Source organism: Podarcis tiliguerta (assembly GCF_965153285.1).
Source record: "Podarcis tiliguerta genome assembly, chromosome: 9".
In the NCBI taxonomy this organism is placed as follows: Eukaryota; Metazoa; Chordata; class Lepidosauria; order Squamata; family Lacertidae; genus Podarcis; species Podarcis tiliguerta.
In genome coordinates, this window is record NC_139542.1 from 40,997,014 (window position 1) to 41,016,449 (window position 19,436).

General features: G+C 39.1%; 1 protein-coding gene across 12 annotated transcripts in view; it reads left to right on the plus strand.

Annotated features, from left to right (window-relative positions):
• RAPGEF2 (Rap guanine nucleotide exchange factor 2) overlaps positions 1–19,436 on the plus strand; it is a 156,696-nt gene that overhangs the window by 97,511 nt on the left and 39,749 nt on the right. For all 12 annotated transcript variants that reach the window (XR_014515123.1, XR_014515124.1, XR_014515125.1 and 9 more), the window contains one exon: positions 14,704–14,835. Coding sequence is in view for 8 of the 12 variants with exons in the window: in XM_083457002.1 (XP_083313128.1) it covers positions 14,704–14,835 (132 nt within the window). In the remaining 4 variants the exon portion in view is untranslated. The remainder of the gene's footprint in view (positions 1–14,703; positions 14,836–19,436) is intronic.

Genomic DNA, 19,436 nt, shown 5'->3' on the forward strand with positions numbered 1-19,436 from the left:
TTAATTTCCTTTTTCTGAGTTGTATTGTTTTTAATGTGTTTAATAAACTGTTCTCTGTTTCATGGCATTATCTACTGTTGTCAGCCATCAGCTTCTTGAAAGTGGAAAGAGATTGGAAATAAATACTATAAATGGACATTAGTAGAAGCCAGGTGAGGAGCATTGATTCCCCTTGCCCTCATGTAAATTGGTTGCTGCAGGTTCATATTTTGAGGAGGAGAACCAATAAGTGGAGGAGAAAAGCTGTGGTTGGAATGAGATAAAGCACAAGCCTAGGTTCAGATGTAATACTAAGCCAAACCATGGTTTAGCTCCCAGGAGCATGGCACCAGCAAGACTAGGGAAGGACTGAGGCTGCATTGATTTTCTAAATATATACCAGCACAATTTCTCATTCAAACTAAGACATGGTTGAACAGGGACAGTAATGAAATGTTACCTATCTATATCTTATCTATCATCTATCTATCTATCTATCTATCTATCTATCTATCTATCTATCTTCAACTAAGTTTTAATCAGTCTCATTGAAATAAATGACCATGGGTAGGTTAGGTCCTATAAGTTCAATAAGCCTACTCTGTGTAAAACCTAGTTGAATACCACCAAGGTGTTTATTGTCTGAATCTATATTAATAGCCATGCAACTTATTGAACTGGAATTAGCAATACTACTATTTCTTGATTTTCTAAATGCTCTATTTCATTTTACAGAATATTTGTAAATTGCTACTCTAGGTTGAGAATTTAAACTCTGGCCTTGTCAGATTTTTGGAATCTCCATAGAGTCTGTGTCATGTATGCCCAAATACAGTCGGCTTAATTTTCCAAATTATCAAACCAGTAAACTATTCTGTAATTATTTGTATCTTCTTAACCTTATCCCAGTTGGCTAGTGGATGGTTCAGGTCCTGCAATCCTGTAAACATGTTTGCCGCTGTTAGTGGCCTTTTCCCTGGTTGGTTGGTCGGTTGGTTGGTTGGTTGGTTAGTAGTAACAATCTTTAAGTTAGTTAGTTGCTAAACAGTTTGTTTTTCTGAGGGGAGGGGTAAGAACTTCTTTAAGGGAAACTAGTAACATACCCTTAAATGGTCTACTGGCACTGAATTAACACATTCCCCCTTCCATTATTTGTGACATACATGACACTCATTCAAATAAGAATTTTTGTCCTATAGTAGTTTGGAAGGTAATATGGATATTAAGCTGCTCTCAGGCACCCAAATATTAGTGGCACTACTTTTGCCATGTAAAAGCAGCATGCTCATGGGCCTTTCCTGCAGGTGTCTGGATGCAGAGAGAGAGAGAGAGAGAGAGAGAGAGAGAGAGAGAGAAGCTTGGTGACACACCTCTTTGGAGTTTTTTGTTTGTTTAGCAAATTGTTTAGCTCCGTTTTGGACAGAGGTGGAGAAACTTTTTCATTCTGAGGGCCACATTCTCTTCTAGACAAACTTCATGCCAGAGGAGGGTAAAGGCAACACTGGGCAGAGCAATACATGCAAATTTTACCCTTGTACAGTAGGCACATGCGCTCGCACACGTGCACACACACAATCTTCCATCCAGAGAAGTAAGAGGCATTATCAGAGTTCAAGGACACATTCCTTTCAGGCAAAAATGCCCAAGGAGGACATGAAGCAGGGCTGTGGAGAGAGTTTGGCTCTTGGGCCATAGGTTCCTCACCCTGATTTAAAACAAACTGGCCAAGTTAAACTGTCTCAAAGCAACTTTGCAATGATGGTGCCACTTGGTTTATTCATAACGCCAACAGAAAAAAGAGATGGGTGGTACCTAAGGGACAAGAAGCTTCCTGTCCCACCAAAGAGGAATCTCTGAAGACCCGGAACAATGCTGGAAGCAAAATAATATAGTATTCCATTTCAGCTTGTCAGCCTCTTCAGGAGCCAGCAGATCTTATTCCACATTGCAGTTCACTTAGAATGCATTGTTTTATGCATGTTGTTCCAGGGGTGATGAGCTGAAACGCATTGGACATAGTATGCTGTGAAATAAAATTATTTTGCCTTCCGCAACCTTTTGAGGTTTCACCCTTTTTAGCCTTACGTAATGCTTCTATCGTTTATATACTAATGCTCATGCAAGTTTGCTTCAGTAAATTTGCATTATTTTGTCTTGGGAATACAAAACTAAGCTATTGTATGTTAGTGAGCTGAACTAATCTGCAATGATGTAAAATGTTGGTAGGGTTTTTAGGCATGCAAAATTGTGAACATGTGCATTTACGTGGCAGAGGGGATGGGACTCCCCCCTCCCCCCGGAAGAACAAATATTGGAAGTTCAGACCAGCGTGAGATAACTGCCTCAGGTGGCAGGTGATGGGAGGCAGAGAGAAGCAATGCATGTTGAAGGACAGAGCAATGTGTGCCTCACAGCCTTCCTGCAATTCCCTAAGTGAGTCTGTTGGCTTCAGGTGCACTGTCCTGTTGCCAGTGTTGATGTCAGTAGGACAGTGCACCCGAAGGCAACAGACTCGCTTAGAGAATTGCAGGAAGGCTGTTAGCCAACCCATTTACTCATCTCTTCTGTCCCCCCACTACCAAAATACAATCTCACATACTTCTAATTTGTTGATTTGGCAGTGAGAAAGGCATGCTATCTCTTCCCCATGGTCACTATGCTTTTTGTCTTGGAGGTTGCAGAGTATTAGGTGGACAGAAAGCATGGAGAGAGGGACAGACCTAATTCTACTTTCCATGTACTGCTGTTACCACTGGATCTTGGGGGGGGGGGGTGAGGGGCAGACAGAAAGGATGTCTTGGTAGTAAGGGGGGCAGGTGGGTAGGTGGTGCACAAACTTACATGTTTTTTTTTAGCATAGATTTTAATTGAACTGGAAAAGAATACGTGGGCTTGAAGAACTATCATCTCTTTCTGAGCCCAAACATGGAGAAGTTCATTGGGATTTCTACTCTTAACATCATTCCTTATAAATGGCGGGTCTTCAGACCTCCTTATACATTGTGTTTGAACTCTGGTATGCTTCCAAAATAGTTTGTTGTAGGTAGGGTGAGGCATCTTTTTAGGAAGTCAAAAGCTTCATTGACCCAGCTAGTCACAGTGTCCTCAGTTGTGGCTAAAACTACTAAACAAATATATTTATGCAGCACTGATGCAACTGTGGGGTCATTCTGGGTGGCTATCGGCTCTCTGCTCTTCAGGTTAGGTTTCCACAGGATGGCTGCTTCTTTCAGATTCAGCTGCTGTTGAGTGGAGTTTCATGGGAGCCTTCTCTTAGCTTACTCATTTAGTTCACAGCCACATTAGCAAGTTCAGGGGCACCTATGATCCAAACTACTTTCAACATATAATTTTATTGCAGTCGTCTGCATACATTTATGGCTAGCTCATTAAAGATGACCCAGAAGCTTTGATTAGTTCAGAGCTCAGCCGGTTTAATTCTGATGGGTACAGACAAAGAATTAATACTCCATCTACAACTACATTGAGTTGTCAATGACTCAGTTGACTGAGCTAGTCAAGAGACCTCACAATAAAACTTATGCATCTATTAACATGCAAATAAGGTCAAATAGGTGTATTGTATGTTATGGAAAGTAAGGTCACATTGATTTAGGTAAGATATTACCTCATGTCTTCATTTCTCTCGACAGGAATTTAGCTACAGATCCTGTAATACTCTTATTTGTATCAGAGAGAAGAGAAATGTAATGTGCAGGCAATCTTCAAAGATACAAAATGGTTACTGGATCAATCAACTCTTTCCGGAGACCTCTATAATAGTTACAAAACAACAAGACATGGATGAATGTTTCTCTTTCTTCTGAGGAAGAAAGACATCACTTATAAGAGTAGGGTGTTTACCCTAAATCTCCTCTCCATAAGAGCTGAAGGTATCACACTGAAACATGCAGGATAGGAATGCCCTCCTGTATTTTGTTATGCTGAAGTTCAGTGGATATTTTGTCTGAGAATTAACAGATGTACTGGAAATGCCAAATACCAAAGCTGAACAAGTTGTCTTGACTATCGAAAATAGGTTTTGGAAGCCTATTTACCGATATTTAATAAAAGATCTAGCCTGAAGCTGTGACAGAGAAACCATAACACAAATTTTGTTACTTAGCAACTTCATCTATGTACTTGCAACTGGTCTACATGAACCGAAGATAGGTAGCTGTGTGAGATAATAGGGGGATATTAGCACTGAATTTTTGACTCTGTAACAGGGGCAAGAAACCTCTGGCTTGTGGGCCTACATGGGTCTGCTAGGTCTTCCCATTTAGCCTATGAAGACACTTCAGCCAAGACACAACTACGTGCCCTGCATCTGATGTTAAATATGGCATTAGATTGTGGTGCATGTAAATACCTGGTTCATCTGAAGGCAGCCCTGTTCAGGGAAGTTTTTAGTGTTTGATATTGTTGTTTTTTACTGTTTTTTGTTGGGAGCCGCCCAGAGTGACTGGGGCAACCCAGTCAGATGGGCAGCATGTAAGTAAGTAAGTAATTATTATTATTATTATTATTATTATTATTAATTATTATTATTATGTGTTTGCATGCAACAGCAATCAGCAACACAGCTTTGTGCAGAGTGCTGTGCACAGTGGTTTGCATGATTTGACAATCATCTGTGTTGGATCTTGCTGAGTGTTTTGCAAGAGGCTTCACAAGACCCAGTAATCAGTTGATTATTGGTGTCCATGCGGGCAAAAAGAGTTACCGGGACTGACTTATGGGAAGTCCCCATTCACCTTTGCAACTTGGTTCCTGAAGGGTGGGGGAAATAATTATCTTACCTTCTAGTCAGAGCTAATCTCTGCCTCCTTTCTTCACTCTAGAATTCAAACCTCATCTCTAAGCTCAGGACTGCTGCTGCTGATACATAGTTTGGGACACCAAACATAGCCCTTAAGAGCCTTGAACAAACTTTTTCAACACTTGAATTCAAAATCAAAATCTGAACACCATATAAGAGTCGGGCTAGCAATTTGGCAGTTAAAACTTGTCATGCTGAAGAAATATAACACATCCCTATAGTGCACAAAAATGTTGAAATGTTGAATCGCAACCATGCGTTATGTCATTGGTACTCTATTTACTTCTGAACCCAACTTAAGATGCTATATTTATCTTAAAAAGTCTTAACTGGTTTGGGCTAAATACTTGAAGGAACGTCTCTTCTCATACCAGTAAACTCATGTCTTAATTTTAGATTATCTTTGCCTGTTTAGGTTTTAATTGTTGTTGATGCATTATCGTCCTTTATATTTATTTGTTGGTTTACAATTGCATCTATATATTTCTGAATTAGCTTTTCTTTGCTCTTTTCTATACTATCCTGAATCTCTTGAAGGGTGGTTTTTAAATAAATAGATACATGGAAATCAATGTTCTTGCCATTTTCCTTGGCAGAGGCTGTTTGCCAGACAATGTTGTTCTGCTAGACATATACTAAAAAAAACAGGCAATGCAATGAACTGATTTGTGTTCCTCCTACTTTTACTACTACAGGAAAGTAGGAAACTCATTGTAGATGTAGGAAAAATATTTGGTGAGATAGTATTTTTAAACTAAAACAAATTTGCCTAGTTTTTACTTAACTTCTGCCGGAATTGATAATCTTAAAAACATGCCTATATTCTCAGCTGCTTTTCAAATAGCCAATGGTAATGCTAAGGCACCATCCATCTCAAATTAGGGACATTGACAGCAATGCTCAGGTACCTTCCCTGCACCACTTGGGTAGTTTGCAGACAGAGGAAAATGATGCTCATATCTCTGTACAATTACCCTGCAGATGTTACTCAGAACCCAACTAAGTACATAACCTTCAACTACAGCAATTTTCAGCAAACAGTAGAGCAGCCATGATGGATCAAAATGGATGAAAGAAAATAAGCTTTGCAACATTTCAACATGCTTTTGCTGATTGGGAACTTTTGCTGATTCTCAGTAGTCATGTGAGCAGTGCTTGAAACTCCCATTGTTCTAGGCACATCTTGCAACAGGGAATTTCATTAGCGTGAGCAGTTTCTGAGCTCTGAGCTCAGTACTGCGCTTAAGATTTCAGGTTAAAATTGCAGAGTAGAGGGAAAGGAGGACCTTTTTCTGCCTCCCCACTTCCAGCTACTCTCTGAAGACTGGAGAAGATACCCTCTTAAGAATATTAGGGGGGTGGGCAGGTGAAGGCCTAGACCATGTGAAAAATTAATATTTTAGCTGCAGTTCATTCATTTTCAGCTTTGTATTTTTGTTATAAAAAAGTGTGCCTAGACATTCCATTGTTGCACCCATAACCTAGGCTTAAGGTGCCATTTAACTTTTAGCTTTCATATCTCAGTTTCTAACACTGCATGTGAGATGTTAGCATCTTAGATGATGGTAAATTTAAAAACAGCATCATACTTTTACAAAGAAACATTCTCCCCAACTCCCTCCACTTGCTGTCTGTTCAACTTTGCTTCATGTGTTTTCACTCAGCTGAAACCCACAGGATCCTGGCTCACAGCCATGGATGGGTAACTGAACTTTATTCCAAAATGCTAATATGTGAGAAATTCTGTTTCACAACTAGATGGGCTGGAATAAGTCAAAAGGAGGCCAAATCGTCAATTAAGAAAGGAAATAAACTCTGATGGATTGCTTTCTTAAAGCTGTTTTAATGTTGTTCTTATACAATTCTTAGTATATTTTATTTTTGCAGTACTACATTGTTTTTATGTTCCTATGCTGTGATTCAAAGTTCAGAGTATCATTATCTTCCATATAAAGATAATATGCTTTGAAAGAAGCATTGGACACCAATAAGCTGACTGATTCATTTTAGTTCTAGACTTGAGTCTGTGATCTTTATTACTGGTTATGTTTAATCCCCATTGAACTGAGTTGCTAATTAGCAAATTTTGACCCCTGGTTAAAGGACCCAATTAACTTTGGTGTGTTGGCCAAGAATTGGCTGATAAACACTAGTGTTTATGGGATCTCCAGATTAACAACAGATGGCCATCAGGGGTACTGCAGCTTTCAACTTGGTAGGATCCAGGTGGCCTGTGGAGCCAGTAATGTATTTACCTGTTCACGTAGACTGTTGAGGCTGGGCTGCAATAGCCTGCTTGGATGCCCTGCCTACAGTGCAAGAATTAAAAGAGGCTAGAGAGGCCCTTCCCTATTTCCATCCACTGTTAGATTGTTTCAATCAAAATTTAGAAACTTTTTAATGATAAGAAATACAGGTATGTTTTGAATTTAAAATGCAGAGCTATTTATTGATAAATAAATTTATTTCAAAGTGAGATTTACAAAATAAGTTATTTGCTGCAATTTTAGGGTGGTATTGAACTAAGTTTTACTCAGATGAAACCCATTGAAATTAATGAACATAACTAAGTTAGGTCCATTTAACTTCAATGGGTTTGAGTAAAACTTGGTTGAATACCACCCTTAGCTTTCCCTTGTAGTTGCTCATTATTTATTTAATATTTTAATTGTTAATACCTCTGTAGATTGCATAGAATAACTCGAGGGGATACCAGTTGGAGCTTTTTAATGCCTTTCCACTGTCCAGCAGCTTCGGCCAGGAACTCCCTTTCCCAGCAGATCTGATTATACTGCTTCCACCTCATTTTTCAAACATCACCTGTCGCTTTTTAGAATGCTATGATACCTGCTCACGTCATCACTTTCTCTTTGTAAAGGCATTGGAGGATCTCAAAAAAGCTCTGTTAATGACTTTTTGAGATGTGGTTCATAACATTTATCTTTATGTTTCCCACTGTAAAATATGACTTTATAATACCTGGCCAATAAGGAATTTTTTACAATAATACATAGAGACAATTGCTTGATCTCAGGATTCCAGGGAGATGATTAATTGGAAAACAGTGAATAATAAATCACAAGAAACAGATTACTATACACAAACTCAGATGCAATAATCCAGCACAGAGGTTGGGAGCTGCTTAACTCCGTTTGATTGTAGCTGAACATGTGCACTTGAATATAAGAACTCCTCTAATACCCTAGAAGTAGAAGATAGCAGAATTCTATGGTTCCTATGGTTTCTATGTTTGCTTAGCATCTTATATGTTAAAAGGTTAATAGGTTCCATTTAGCATAGGCAATCTGTTATATGAAGCAAGTGGTGGTGCCAGTAAAGGGTACAATGACAAGAATGAAGGTCTTTTTAGCCAGTGAGGTCAAGACCCCAAATTAGCCATTTTATTTGACAGTCATAGCCTGACAATCATGCTATTTACTTTACATGGGTTCCGGTCTTCTTTTGGAAGCTTGGAACAACTTAAATGTGGCTTCCTGTGGTTTTCCAGCCTAGCATCAATCAAACCATACCTGTTTAGCGTCAAAGCAGCTATAGCAACAGGTACTCCTTGATTTCATTGGGCACTTTAGAAGATTGTTCTGTAAAGTTGGAGTAAGTACAGGAAAAGTTTTAGTCCCTGCTAACTTATTTCACATAGGGCACCAACAATTGATACTAATGCAGTTGTTGTAATACTTTGTATTTGAAATCATTTTTTATTCTAACACATACCTCTTTTTTGAGAATAAATCATCATCTAGATTTGTTGTCTTAAGTTGCCTATTTCCAGATATATTATGAATCTTGAATGTGTGTGTGCGTGCGTGCGTGTGCGCGCGCACACACACACCTGACTTGTAACTTAGTTTTTCCTTGACCCATGAAGGTGTTGTTGGAAATTACCCTTATTTCTGTAATATATGAACAGAAGCTATGAAATAATGCTTATTATGTAAATGAGCAGTTTAGTTGGTGTGTCCACTGATCTTTATGGGTAGCATATTTCCCCACAGTTTGTTCATAGAGCAGATGTGGAAGGGTATATATGTGAAATTATAGTAACTACTCCATGCTGTCTAAAACTATACAAACATAAAGGATTAATTAGTTACATTCCAGTGTAAACTGTCTGTTAGATTTAACACTATGGTGGGCATGTCCTTGTGCAGCATGTCTATAAATGAAATCAATAGAAATCAGTTCATTATTCTGTAATTAGGTATATTGACTGCTGCCCTGTAAATCACTGAACCACACAACTAATATTTCCTCCAATGTTTCACTTGGTTAGGAAAGAAAATGAATTGCCTTGAAATAAGAAGTGTATAAGACGAATAACTGCAAAGCTTGTTTTTAACCTAGATCTTATTGTTCAACTGGCAGTGTTCAATTATTCCAGAAATTAATAGGGAAGCATTATGTGTTTATTTTGGTCACATGTGCTTAGGCTTCCTTACAGGCTGGTCTATAGTTAGGACAGGAGTAACTAATGAGGTGTCCTCATATGTTGTTTTTATGAAGTCAGAGAGCTGACATCATGCTGGTATAATTGAAGGAAATTCCAAACATACAGTGCAGCAAGGAGAGGAGGTTTCCACTGAAGGAGCAGGAGATCTTTGGATGTTGGTGGAGCTTGAGAGAATATCATGGGGAGGGATGTATTGGAATATTAGAAATGTGAGATATGGGAGGCAAGGCTATGAAGGGAACTTGAAGGTAAGGATAGACAGAATGCCAGTGTAGCTATTTGAGGGGAAACCAGTTTGGTAGCAAGAGTTCTGAATGTGTGTTGGCATTTCTGTGTGAACAATTTTGAGACAGGTCACTGTGTTGGTCTATAGGAGCAGAAAGAAAAAAGAGGCTGCAAAACCAATAAAGACCAGTATGCTTTTATGACAGTGTACTTTTGTGGGCTGCAGTCCACTTCAATTGATACATGACTTTGTTGATTTCGCTAATAAGAGATAACCCCCAGCCTTTGTATATCTTTGAATGTGGTAATATTGTTTCCTGAGTAAAGAGGTATTGGATAGCACTTCCTCACACATGGAAGAACAAGAAAATATAATTATATTATTATTGCTGTTTGAATTACAGTATTGTTATGACAACCTTGTGCCTAATGTTGCTTACTGTAGTACATTGTGCAAAGCCTTTGTATTATTACTTGGTCTGTAATTTTATTTCATTTCTTCTTTCCCTCTCTTTTAAAATCTAATCCTCCCTCATTTTTGCATTTCTAGTTGTATTCTTGTGAGGATGCAATTTGTTCAAAATAAATTATAGAAGATTTTTAAAAAAACTGATGCATGAAGTGTTAACCATCACTTGTCATGATTTATAGGGCCACAGTATTGACACTATGTTAAGTGTGAGCCAGCTATATTGAATCCTGCCATTATAATGATAATTTTTTGGGGGGAGGGAAGACAGTACAGTTAGAATATAGTTCAATGGATTGATTTGAAACTTGGCATCATAGGAAAGGTAAGCTTGAGGATGGTTCATGCCGATTTGGGGATAGAAAGGATAAGAAACTGTTCTGATTTTGTTAACCACTTGACTTTTGATGCTCAAAAGTTGACAAGATATGTGTGTTTTTCTTCTACAGACTTTGCTGGGGTTGTTTAGGGGAAAATATATCTCTGTACTGTGACTTTTGGGAAATAGTTTGTTGTGTTGGGTCAAGTGGAATGTCTAGTAAGTGTTATTATTACCCATGAATTGCATAAAATATTTGTAATCTTTGTTTAAAATGCATTTTTATGCCTAATGTTAGGCAACAGGAATTCAGAAGGGTGTCCCTTCACATACTCATTACTAAACTGTTTTGAGAGAAGCCTTGGAGTTTAATAGATTGCTGAGTGAGAGTAACAGGCAAAGAGAGTTTGTTGGGAAATGGACTGGGGGTGGGTGGGTGAAGTACATTTGTTAATTTTGTTCATTCAGTTTATATCCCAGCTTTACTCCAGTGATCTCAATGAGGCATACATTATTTTCTCCCTCACCATGTTATCCTCACAATACAAAGGATTTTAGTGATGTAACTGGGCACCCCAAAACAAAATGGTTAGCAGCAAAGGCAGATTGAAAAAAATGGCCTGCACAACAAAGTCCAATATTGTATCATATTATAGGGGGTGATGTGGCTGCGAATGTGTGAGTTACCTCCACTCTGCAAAGTAGCTCAGTGTTACAATCATATTGCTGGAAAGGGCCTGAGAGGGAATAGTGTATGACAACCCTGTGGTATAGTCAAGATTCCAGAACAGTACACTTAAAAAATGTATTTATGTTAGCTTTGTAGAATTGAAACAATATAGAAAATCTATTTTAATAATTTACCACAGGACCTTGAAATGCCTTTGTCTTTGGACTTTGTTAATCTGTGTCAGCCATAGTTATGATTCTTTATAAGGTCACTCAGAAATGATGACTAACAGAGCATTTCAATGGCCCTTTCATACTTTCCTTAAGTAAGAGACCCAGTTATTCCTTACAATTTCCTATTGAAATACTGATGAGCTTTAACATTGAGAAATTGCTGCTTTAGAATGGGTCATAATTTGTTTTCCTAAATATTTAATCACAATCACTTTAGAATTGTAACTGACTATTCTATTTTTTGGTGGAATAAAACTAAAGTACGGTAACTGTGAACTATAGTGACAATCACGTATTCACATTTCTGCATCCATATTCTCTAGGCTACTTTTAACAAACACTTCTGTATTCTGTTATTTTCCCCCATTTTTTTTTTTTTTTTTTTTTTTTTTTTTAGATTCTTTATTGTCATTACACAAGTGCAACATTGCACAAGTGCAACGAAATTGGATGCCATCCCTTAAAAACAACAAAAGCAAAACAACAACAACAACCAAACAAACCACATTCCAGCCACACCCACACCAACACCCATCAAACTCCCAGGTCACACTATCTAGTTACAGCATTCAAAAAGGCCACAGCTCTTGGATAGAAACTGTTTTTCAGTCTATTTGTCCTTGACTTGATGTTTCTATATCTCCTGCCAGAAGGCAGTAGTGCAAACAGACTGTGTCCCGGGTGAGATGAATCCTGCAGGATGTTGTTTGCTTTCCTAAGACAACGGGAACCGTACAGTTCTTCCAAAGATGGGAGAGGATGACCAATAATCCTTTGGGCTGTGGTTATGACCTTCTGGAGCACCTTCCTCTCCCTAGCTGTACAACTGGAGAACCAAGCACAAATACAGTATGTAAGAATGCTCTCTATGGAGCCTCGGTAGAAGGACACCAGCAGTCTCTCACTCAGATTGTTCTTCTTCAAAAGTCTGAGGAAATAAATTCTCTGCTGGGCCTTCTTCACCAGAGCAGTGGTATTTGCGCTCCAAGTCATGCCCCACCCCATAAATGACTCTTGGGTAATACTCTTCATCAGTATGCTAGTTTTAATTAGTACAAAATGGTGCTTCCTAGATCACTGTTTAACAGCACCGTGTAATTCTGCTTTAGTTTTTGGAATCTGGCTTTGATAGAGACAAAAGAGCAGTCCTGAATACCAGAAAAAAGAAGAACATTTGTAGAGCAAGGGTGGCTAGCCTGTTTTGAGGGTAGGGCTAATTCCACCTTGGCCAACTTTCTGGGGCCTACAAACCAACTGGAGGTGTGGCCACCCTGCACACACACACACACACACACACACACGAATCATAACTCTACATTGAAGTGTTCTCTATACATGGTGATGGTATTCTGTAAACGTTTTGACCTGTGAAGCCTTATTCTCTCTCTCTCTCTCTCTCTCTCTCTCTCTCTCTCTCTGTGTGTGTGTGTGTATACGCCAAACCACGGCTTTGTGTGTTCAGCCTCCCAGAAAGGAGATTGTAGCTAATTTGCTGCTCATCTGGTCCTGCTGCACTGCTGTGAACTTATCAAGTGTGTTCATTTAAACCAGGGCTTGTGGTTTGTTTTCTCCGGGCAAGCAACGAGTTATAAACCAATAACAAACCTTGTTTGCAGCATGAAGCCAAGCCATGAATTAGTTCGCTGCAGTGCAGCAGGGCCAATGCAAGACCAAAGTGGCCATAATCTTCTCTTGAGGAACCCACATGTTTGCACTTAGCCATGGTTTGTCTTAGGTTTACATATGAGCAGTTCAAGGAGTGGGGGTTTTATGCTCTTAGTTTAACATGCAGATATTTAGAGTTGTATCCAACTAAATTATGGTGTATGTGTGGAATGACTTCTGCAAAGGCAGCATAATTTTCCATTCCTTTTCACTTACCGCCTGTACCCAGCGCTACCCCAAAATCTGCTCTGGGGGCATGTTTGAGGGGGCAGGGTGAGTAGGAGAAGGGAAGTTCCATTGTACTAATGGATGTTATTTTGTGTGTGCAATGATTTAGTTAAACAGTATAATAAGATTCTTAAGTGAAAAACTAAGCAGGGTAGATTAGGTTTAGAGTTGTGCAAGATTGTATAAGTGTTCTTATTAGGTGATGTAGGGAGATGTTGCTCTCTACAATGGAAACGGTGATCTTATGTAGGCTCTGCATTTCGAAAGTAGAATCTAGTAGTGGGGAAGTGCTTTGGAATGATCTTATTACTGTGCTTAGCCGACAAGTAGTAGCTTCTTCCATAACCTCCCACTGTCAATATCAGCTGAATCGCTTCAGGCTCAGCTGTGGAAATATTTAAAGAGGACTGCGTGGCTCTTTGGAGCCATGCTTTTCAGTAGTGTCTTGTAACTTCTTTAAAAGCTATAGTTTGGGTAGAGGGCAACCTGATAGAGACTAATCTAGCTGAGCTCCATCTTCTGCTGGTTCATTTCCTATAGGGGAACTGGAAACAAAGAAAGTAGCTAGAGCAGATAGCAAAGGCAAGTTTATTATTCCTGTCCCGTGCACTCCCCTATCCACTTTCATTCTAATTGAATGAGAGGGTCTGGAGTGTGGGAACTTTCCAGAAAAACCACTGGTAAGGTTGTCTAAAGCTTGAGAAACTACCTCCAAATTCTTACTAAGTATGCATGCATCACAGGGGTCTGTATCTTTTGGTTCCTCTGGAAATTTGTGAACTATGGGAGAAGCATAAAATGAATTGTGACTGTTGTTGACCAACATAGGTTCTGAATGAACAATTAAGGGTTAGAGAGAGAAATAATTTTACTATTTATTTGTTACTTCAGATTACTGCTTAGAAAAAAATAGTACAACCCCCCCAAAAAAGTATTTTATGTTGTCAACCAACCTGTGTTTAAACAACAACAACAACATAGCAGTTGAGAGGTTATGCTAGCCATGATCATCATGTTTTTTTTATAAAAAAAACCAGACTATAGAAATTTCAGAGCTTTCTTTGTTTAACACAATTTCAGTCACTTACATGTTGCATGATACATAGCTATAGTTTTGCATTTCTGCCTCACAAATTAAGTAATATTTTCCTACTTCTCATTAGTTTCTAAAAACTGAATCAAACAAGTTTGAAACATATTCCAATATTTAAGCATTGCTCCCTCAACCCTACTTGGCACAAGTATTTGTGCATTAACAGGTGTTCATCTCACAAAAGCCAGTGACTACCTCCTAAATATAGTCATGGTAACGCCCACTGATTCCTTTGAGACCGTTCACATGATTCCAGTGGGAATCATGAGTAAATGCTCGCTAAAGGGTTTGTTCTTAGCAAGTCATATTCCATTCTTAACATTTACAGCAACAGCCATAGTAATGTTTATGTTTGTCACATATTTACAAAGCATACATTTGAAACACCCTCTCAACCCTTCTGTCCTTAAGGATTTGCTTAATGAATTTTGTATGGTTTTAGTACTGACGAGTACTGTTAATCATTCACATGTTTATGAAGTGAATGCCTAGGTACACAATTTAATTATGCCTTTTCTGTTTCTGTCTACAGCTTCCTGCAGATTTCACAAAACTGCACCTTACTGACAGTCTCCACCCACAGGTGACCCACGTTTCATCTAGTCATTCAGGATGTAGTATCACTAGCGACTCTGGAAGCAGCAGCCTGTCTGATATCTACCAGGTATGATAGTGAACAGTTGTAACTGAGCTAAGTCAGTATTTTAAAAATGGCAACCAGCAAAATCACTACATGGAGATTGGGAGAATTCGGTTAAATTGTAGTGGTTAGTTTCATAGTCTACAGAATCTTATACCCACGCCCACCCATCTCCTTTCCCTATTCTGTATTCATGTATTTTTTTTTATTAGAAAACAGATTCATTTGCAAATGCCAGTTAGAACCTTTGGAGGCAAATGCCACTTTATAGCCCTACTGATTGAGATACACACTTTCCTACATGCTTAATGGAGGAAGACCTTGTTTACTCTGGGTAATTAGTAATTTGGTAGAAATCTGGATAATATGAAGATAATGATGGGAACATCATGGTTTGTTATTTCAGTGCAGTCATAGCAATTTCACAATGGGTTGCTATCCATTTAAGTGGAAGGCAAACTATCCAGATGTCATAAATAAAACTTGTTTCTTACAAAAGGGTCTTTACTTTTGAAAGGCGCAATCAGTTTGCTCATGCATGCACGTGAAATAGCTAACCTTCTACAAGTGACATCTTACTATTTGTTCCACTTTTTTTTGTTGGCTGGTTTATTTAACATATCAAGTGCCCTTCAACCAAATAGTTCCCAGTGCAGTTTATAACACAAAATCAGGGCAAGAGCAGACATGAAACAAAAAAATAAACAAATAAATGATTAGAAACAGTAGGTTAAAATAATTAAAATTCAGATTAGAAAGTAAAGTAGAACAGGAGGAGCCTAGCCTGGGACTGAACATGTTTCAATGTAAGCACATTACATACAGCTTGAGAAGGGTTGTGCTAGTGATCCTAGGTTCAATCCCAGGCATTCCTTATAAGGCTGGGAAAGACTCCTGTATGAAACTCTGGAGAGCCACTGCCAATCAGCATAGACAGTAGTGAGCTAGATGGACTAATGGTCTGAGCCGGTATAAGGCAGCTTCCTATGTTTCTAGTATGTAACGTAATGGGAAATAATTAGTAGATTTAGGGATATGCTTCATAATACTTTCAGAGTCCAAAACATTGTCACGAAGAACAAAGTAAACAGCTCTTGGTGATGGTGGTGGGGCATTTCTGCAAGTTCATTCTATGATTATGTCTTAAATTGTATATTAAGAAATGCCTAAGGGGAAAAAAAGTTTGAATTCAGAATAAATGTAGGATGTAATTACTAAAGGTTGGGATTGATTGTCCCACAATAAAACAAATATTGTGAGAAGGTAAGGGTCAGATTATAGATACGTAGTCTGCAGCTCAGTTTGACCCTTCTGCTTTTGTATTGATTGGAATACAAAGATGTGATTTTGAATGGTAATGATGATTGTGTGAAGATTGTTTGCTCTAGTCTTATAGAAGAACTATAATGTGGAGCAGGGGTATGGAACTGCCAGCCCCTGGAACGCTTAAGGGGTTCCATTTTTCCTAAGCTACACCCACCCATCAGCTGATGTTGCTGGTGGTACCAACTGTTGGGCAAGAGGACAGGGTTTAGAACCCCTTCCCTTCTTATTTAAGGATGAGGGGGAGACGGTACCACTGCTGTCTTCCTCCTGCTGAAAGGAGAAGCAGAGCAAAATGCTGTTTGAAACAGCTCTTTAAAGAATGGGAGAGACTGGGTCAAATGACACTTTGCCAGCCCTCATGTTCCCTTTAGACAGACGCAGGTGCCTGGTTCTAACAGCACTTTGCTGCTTTAAGCCATTTCAGGGGCTGGAGAGACAGATGCTGGTATTTTACAAGCAATGTGTCTTCAAGAGAAACCCCTTTTCACAGTGGAATTAAAAAACAGGGTTTTCCCTTCTGTTTTCTGATCTTCTGTGAAAGAGGCTTCTCTTGAGTTTAATGGTGCTTGTAAAATAGGCTTCTTCTTCCCTGCTGCTTCCCCACACCAGATGAGGAAAACCTATGTTTGGGTCTTGCAAGGCGGCTTTCCCCTCCCCATGGTAGGCAGAGAGTGTGATGCTGGTACTTCCTGAAGCTCAAGTGAAACCCCTGAAAAAGCAGGGTTTCCCTCCTCCTTTGGAGATCTGCAGCTAGACATATTGTGCCTGTGGGGCGCTTCAAGCAGTCTGTAGGTTAGTTTAAAGTTTTGGAAATCATTGGGCCAGTTTGCTGGTCAACTCCATTGAACTGATAATTGTCAAGTGGTAAGTTTGGTGTCCAGTGAACAATATGTTCTAAATATACTATCAGATCAAACCTTCCCTATACTAGCTAACTCCCAGCCACTGGAAACTAGCCCAAATAGAGTGTGAAGCAAATGGGATTCCTGGAAGCAAAACACTGTATTTTTAGGGCCAATGTGTTTTTTACTGGTGAACCTTAAAATGACTCAAATAATTAGTGCACATCACATCCTTTGGGATCACCTGTCCTAGTTGCTTACTGGAAAACGCAGACAAAGGCACATTAGCCAAATGCTGCCTTCCAGTTTCACACACACACACAAAAAACCTGTGAAAAGAGGCACCCCTACCCCATTCTCAGGAAACTTTCGCATTTATTTTGAATTTTTGGGGGAGCACAGGGTTTAGAATTTACTTTATTGCTCCAAGGTGTTGATGGGTTGGGTGTACATTTCTCTATACTTTAAATACCGTATTTTTCACCCTATAGGACGCACTCCCCCCCTCCAAAAAGGGGGGAAGGGGAAATGTTTGTGTGTCCTATGGGGCGAATGCAGGCTTTCGCTGAAGCCTGGAGAGCGAGAGGGGTCGGTGCATTCCCCCCCCCTTTATTCCCCCCCCAAAAAAACTAGGTGTGCCTTATGGGACGGTGCGTCCTATGGGGCGAAAAATACGGTACTTATTAGCACTCCGCAGTCTCTCTGTCTGCCTGGGATTTTTGATCCATAGGAAGAATTACCTCACAACATTTTCTACTGAACTTTAAATGAAGTGTGGGGGGAAAGGGAGGCTAGATACTGAATTCCTGAGCATGGTGCACTTGCTGATTTTGCTTTTTAATGGAAGTTCTTCCTTTTACCTTTTAATGTCTCTCAACACTGATTTATTTAAAAGTAAAAGGCCTTCACTTAAAACCATAGCAATGAGCAGTTGTCAAGTACACAGCTGAGTCCAGCTGAGAATTTAAGGTGGTTCCAGAAAAGGAAAACACACAGGAAGGTTGAAGAATGGTAGATAGAGTACCAGCGAGATGATTTGTAGAATGATTGAAAGAACATTAAGAAACGTGCCTTGGCCAACTTGAAAGTAACAACAAAATTGTGCACCTACCCATGAGAAGTTCTCCACACTTTCTCACTTCTCTGATACTTTTTTTCTTAAAAATAATAATAAGCAATGTAAAGAGCAGCTTAATTTTCACTGGGGTTTTGAAGGTGGAATAACCAAAAACAAAGCAAAAGATAGCTTTTGGCCGAACTAAATCCAGAAGATAAAATCATTGTAAGTGATAGACTAAGCAAACATATATTGATTCAACAATATTAATATAATGGCTTCAGTCTTTGGCTGTATCATGTGACTATTACAATATAGCACTGATTATCCAAGATATTCAGTCTAGATGATAACTCAGGGAACTAGTGCAATCTCATGACTTATTCATATCCTATTGTCCCCAAAATCAAGGGGGTACCTAGTGTTTTCCTTGTTTCCAACAGGTCTGTGGCTTAACCTGTTTCCTAGAGGGACTCCCTCCACCTGGATGACCTTATTAAGCATTGAATTACAACAGAATTGAGCAGCCAGGCATTTGTTTAGTCTTGCTCTTCTGATGCACTGAACCATCCAAAATTACAAACCAAATCAAAAAGCTGAACTAAGAAGGGAATACACAGTCTTGAGATATAAGGAAAGCTACATTGTTCAATACTTTTACATCTGGAGGTTTCTTGCAGAATAAGTGATCCTGAATACAGTATCTTCATCCCATTAGAGTTGTACTTACGGATATTGGCCTTGTGTCATCTCAAAGTCTTTTCTTCATACTTAGTACATTGGTTCATGTGCCCCTTATTCTGCAAGTATCTAGTCAATTTCCTTTATGCTATTGTGCCATAATGTGTATGGTGCTTTACAAGATAACAAAGTACAGGTCTCTACTAGGAGGAACTAACAAATCTAATGTTCAACATGGAAGCAGTAGCCGAGAGGGTAAGGATGATTAAAGTAAGAGCAAGCCAGTGCAGGTGTTTAGGGAGGGTGGTTTTATAGCCTGAGCAATGAATGATTTTGGCAGCAAAATAGAGGATGGAGAGAGGGCTAAATGTGACAACAGCAAGCTAGAGAGGAGAATAGTGTAGCAATTGAAGTTGGGGGATGATTAGAGCATGAACCAAACTGCTGCATAAAAGTCAGAGGGGCTATTTTCATAATGTTGTAATGGGAGAAGCAACTTGACTTAACAGATTGTATAAAATGGAATGGAGGAATTAAAGATAAACTCAAAGCTGATCAGCAAGTGTCTGATCAACAGGTGGGTAGTAATCTTATCAATGGATAAGGAGCATTTGCAAAGACAGTTAAGTTCAGCCCTGTATGTATTGAGACAACAATGAAACATAAAACTGGGAAACCAAAAAGCAGTTGGAAATAAAGGATTGGATATAGAAGGAAAG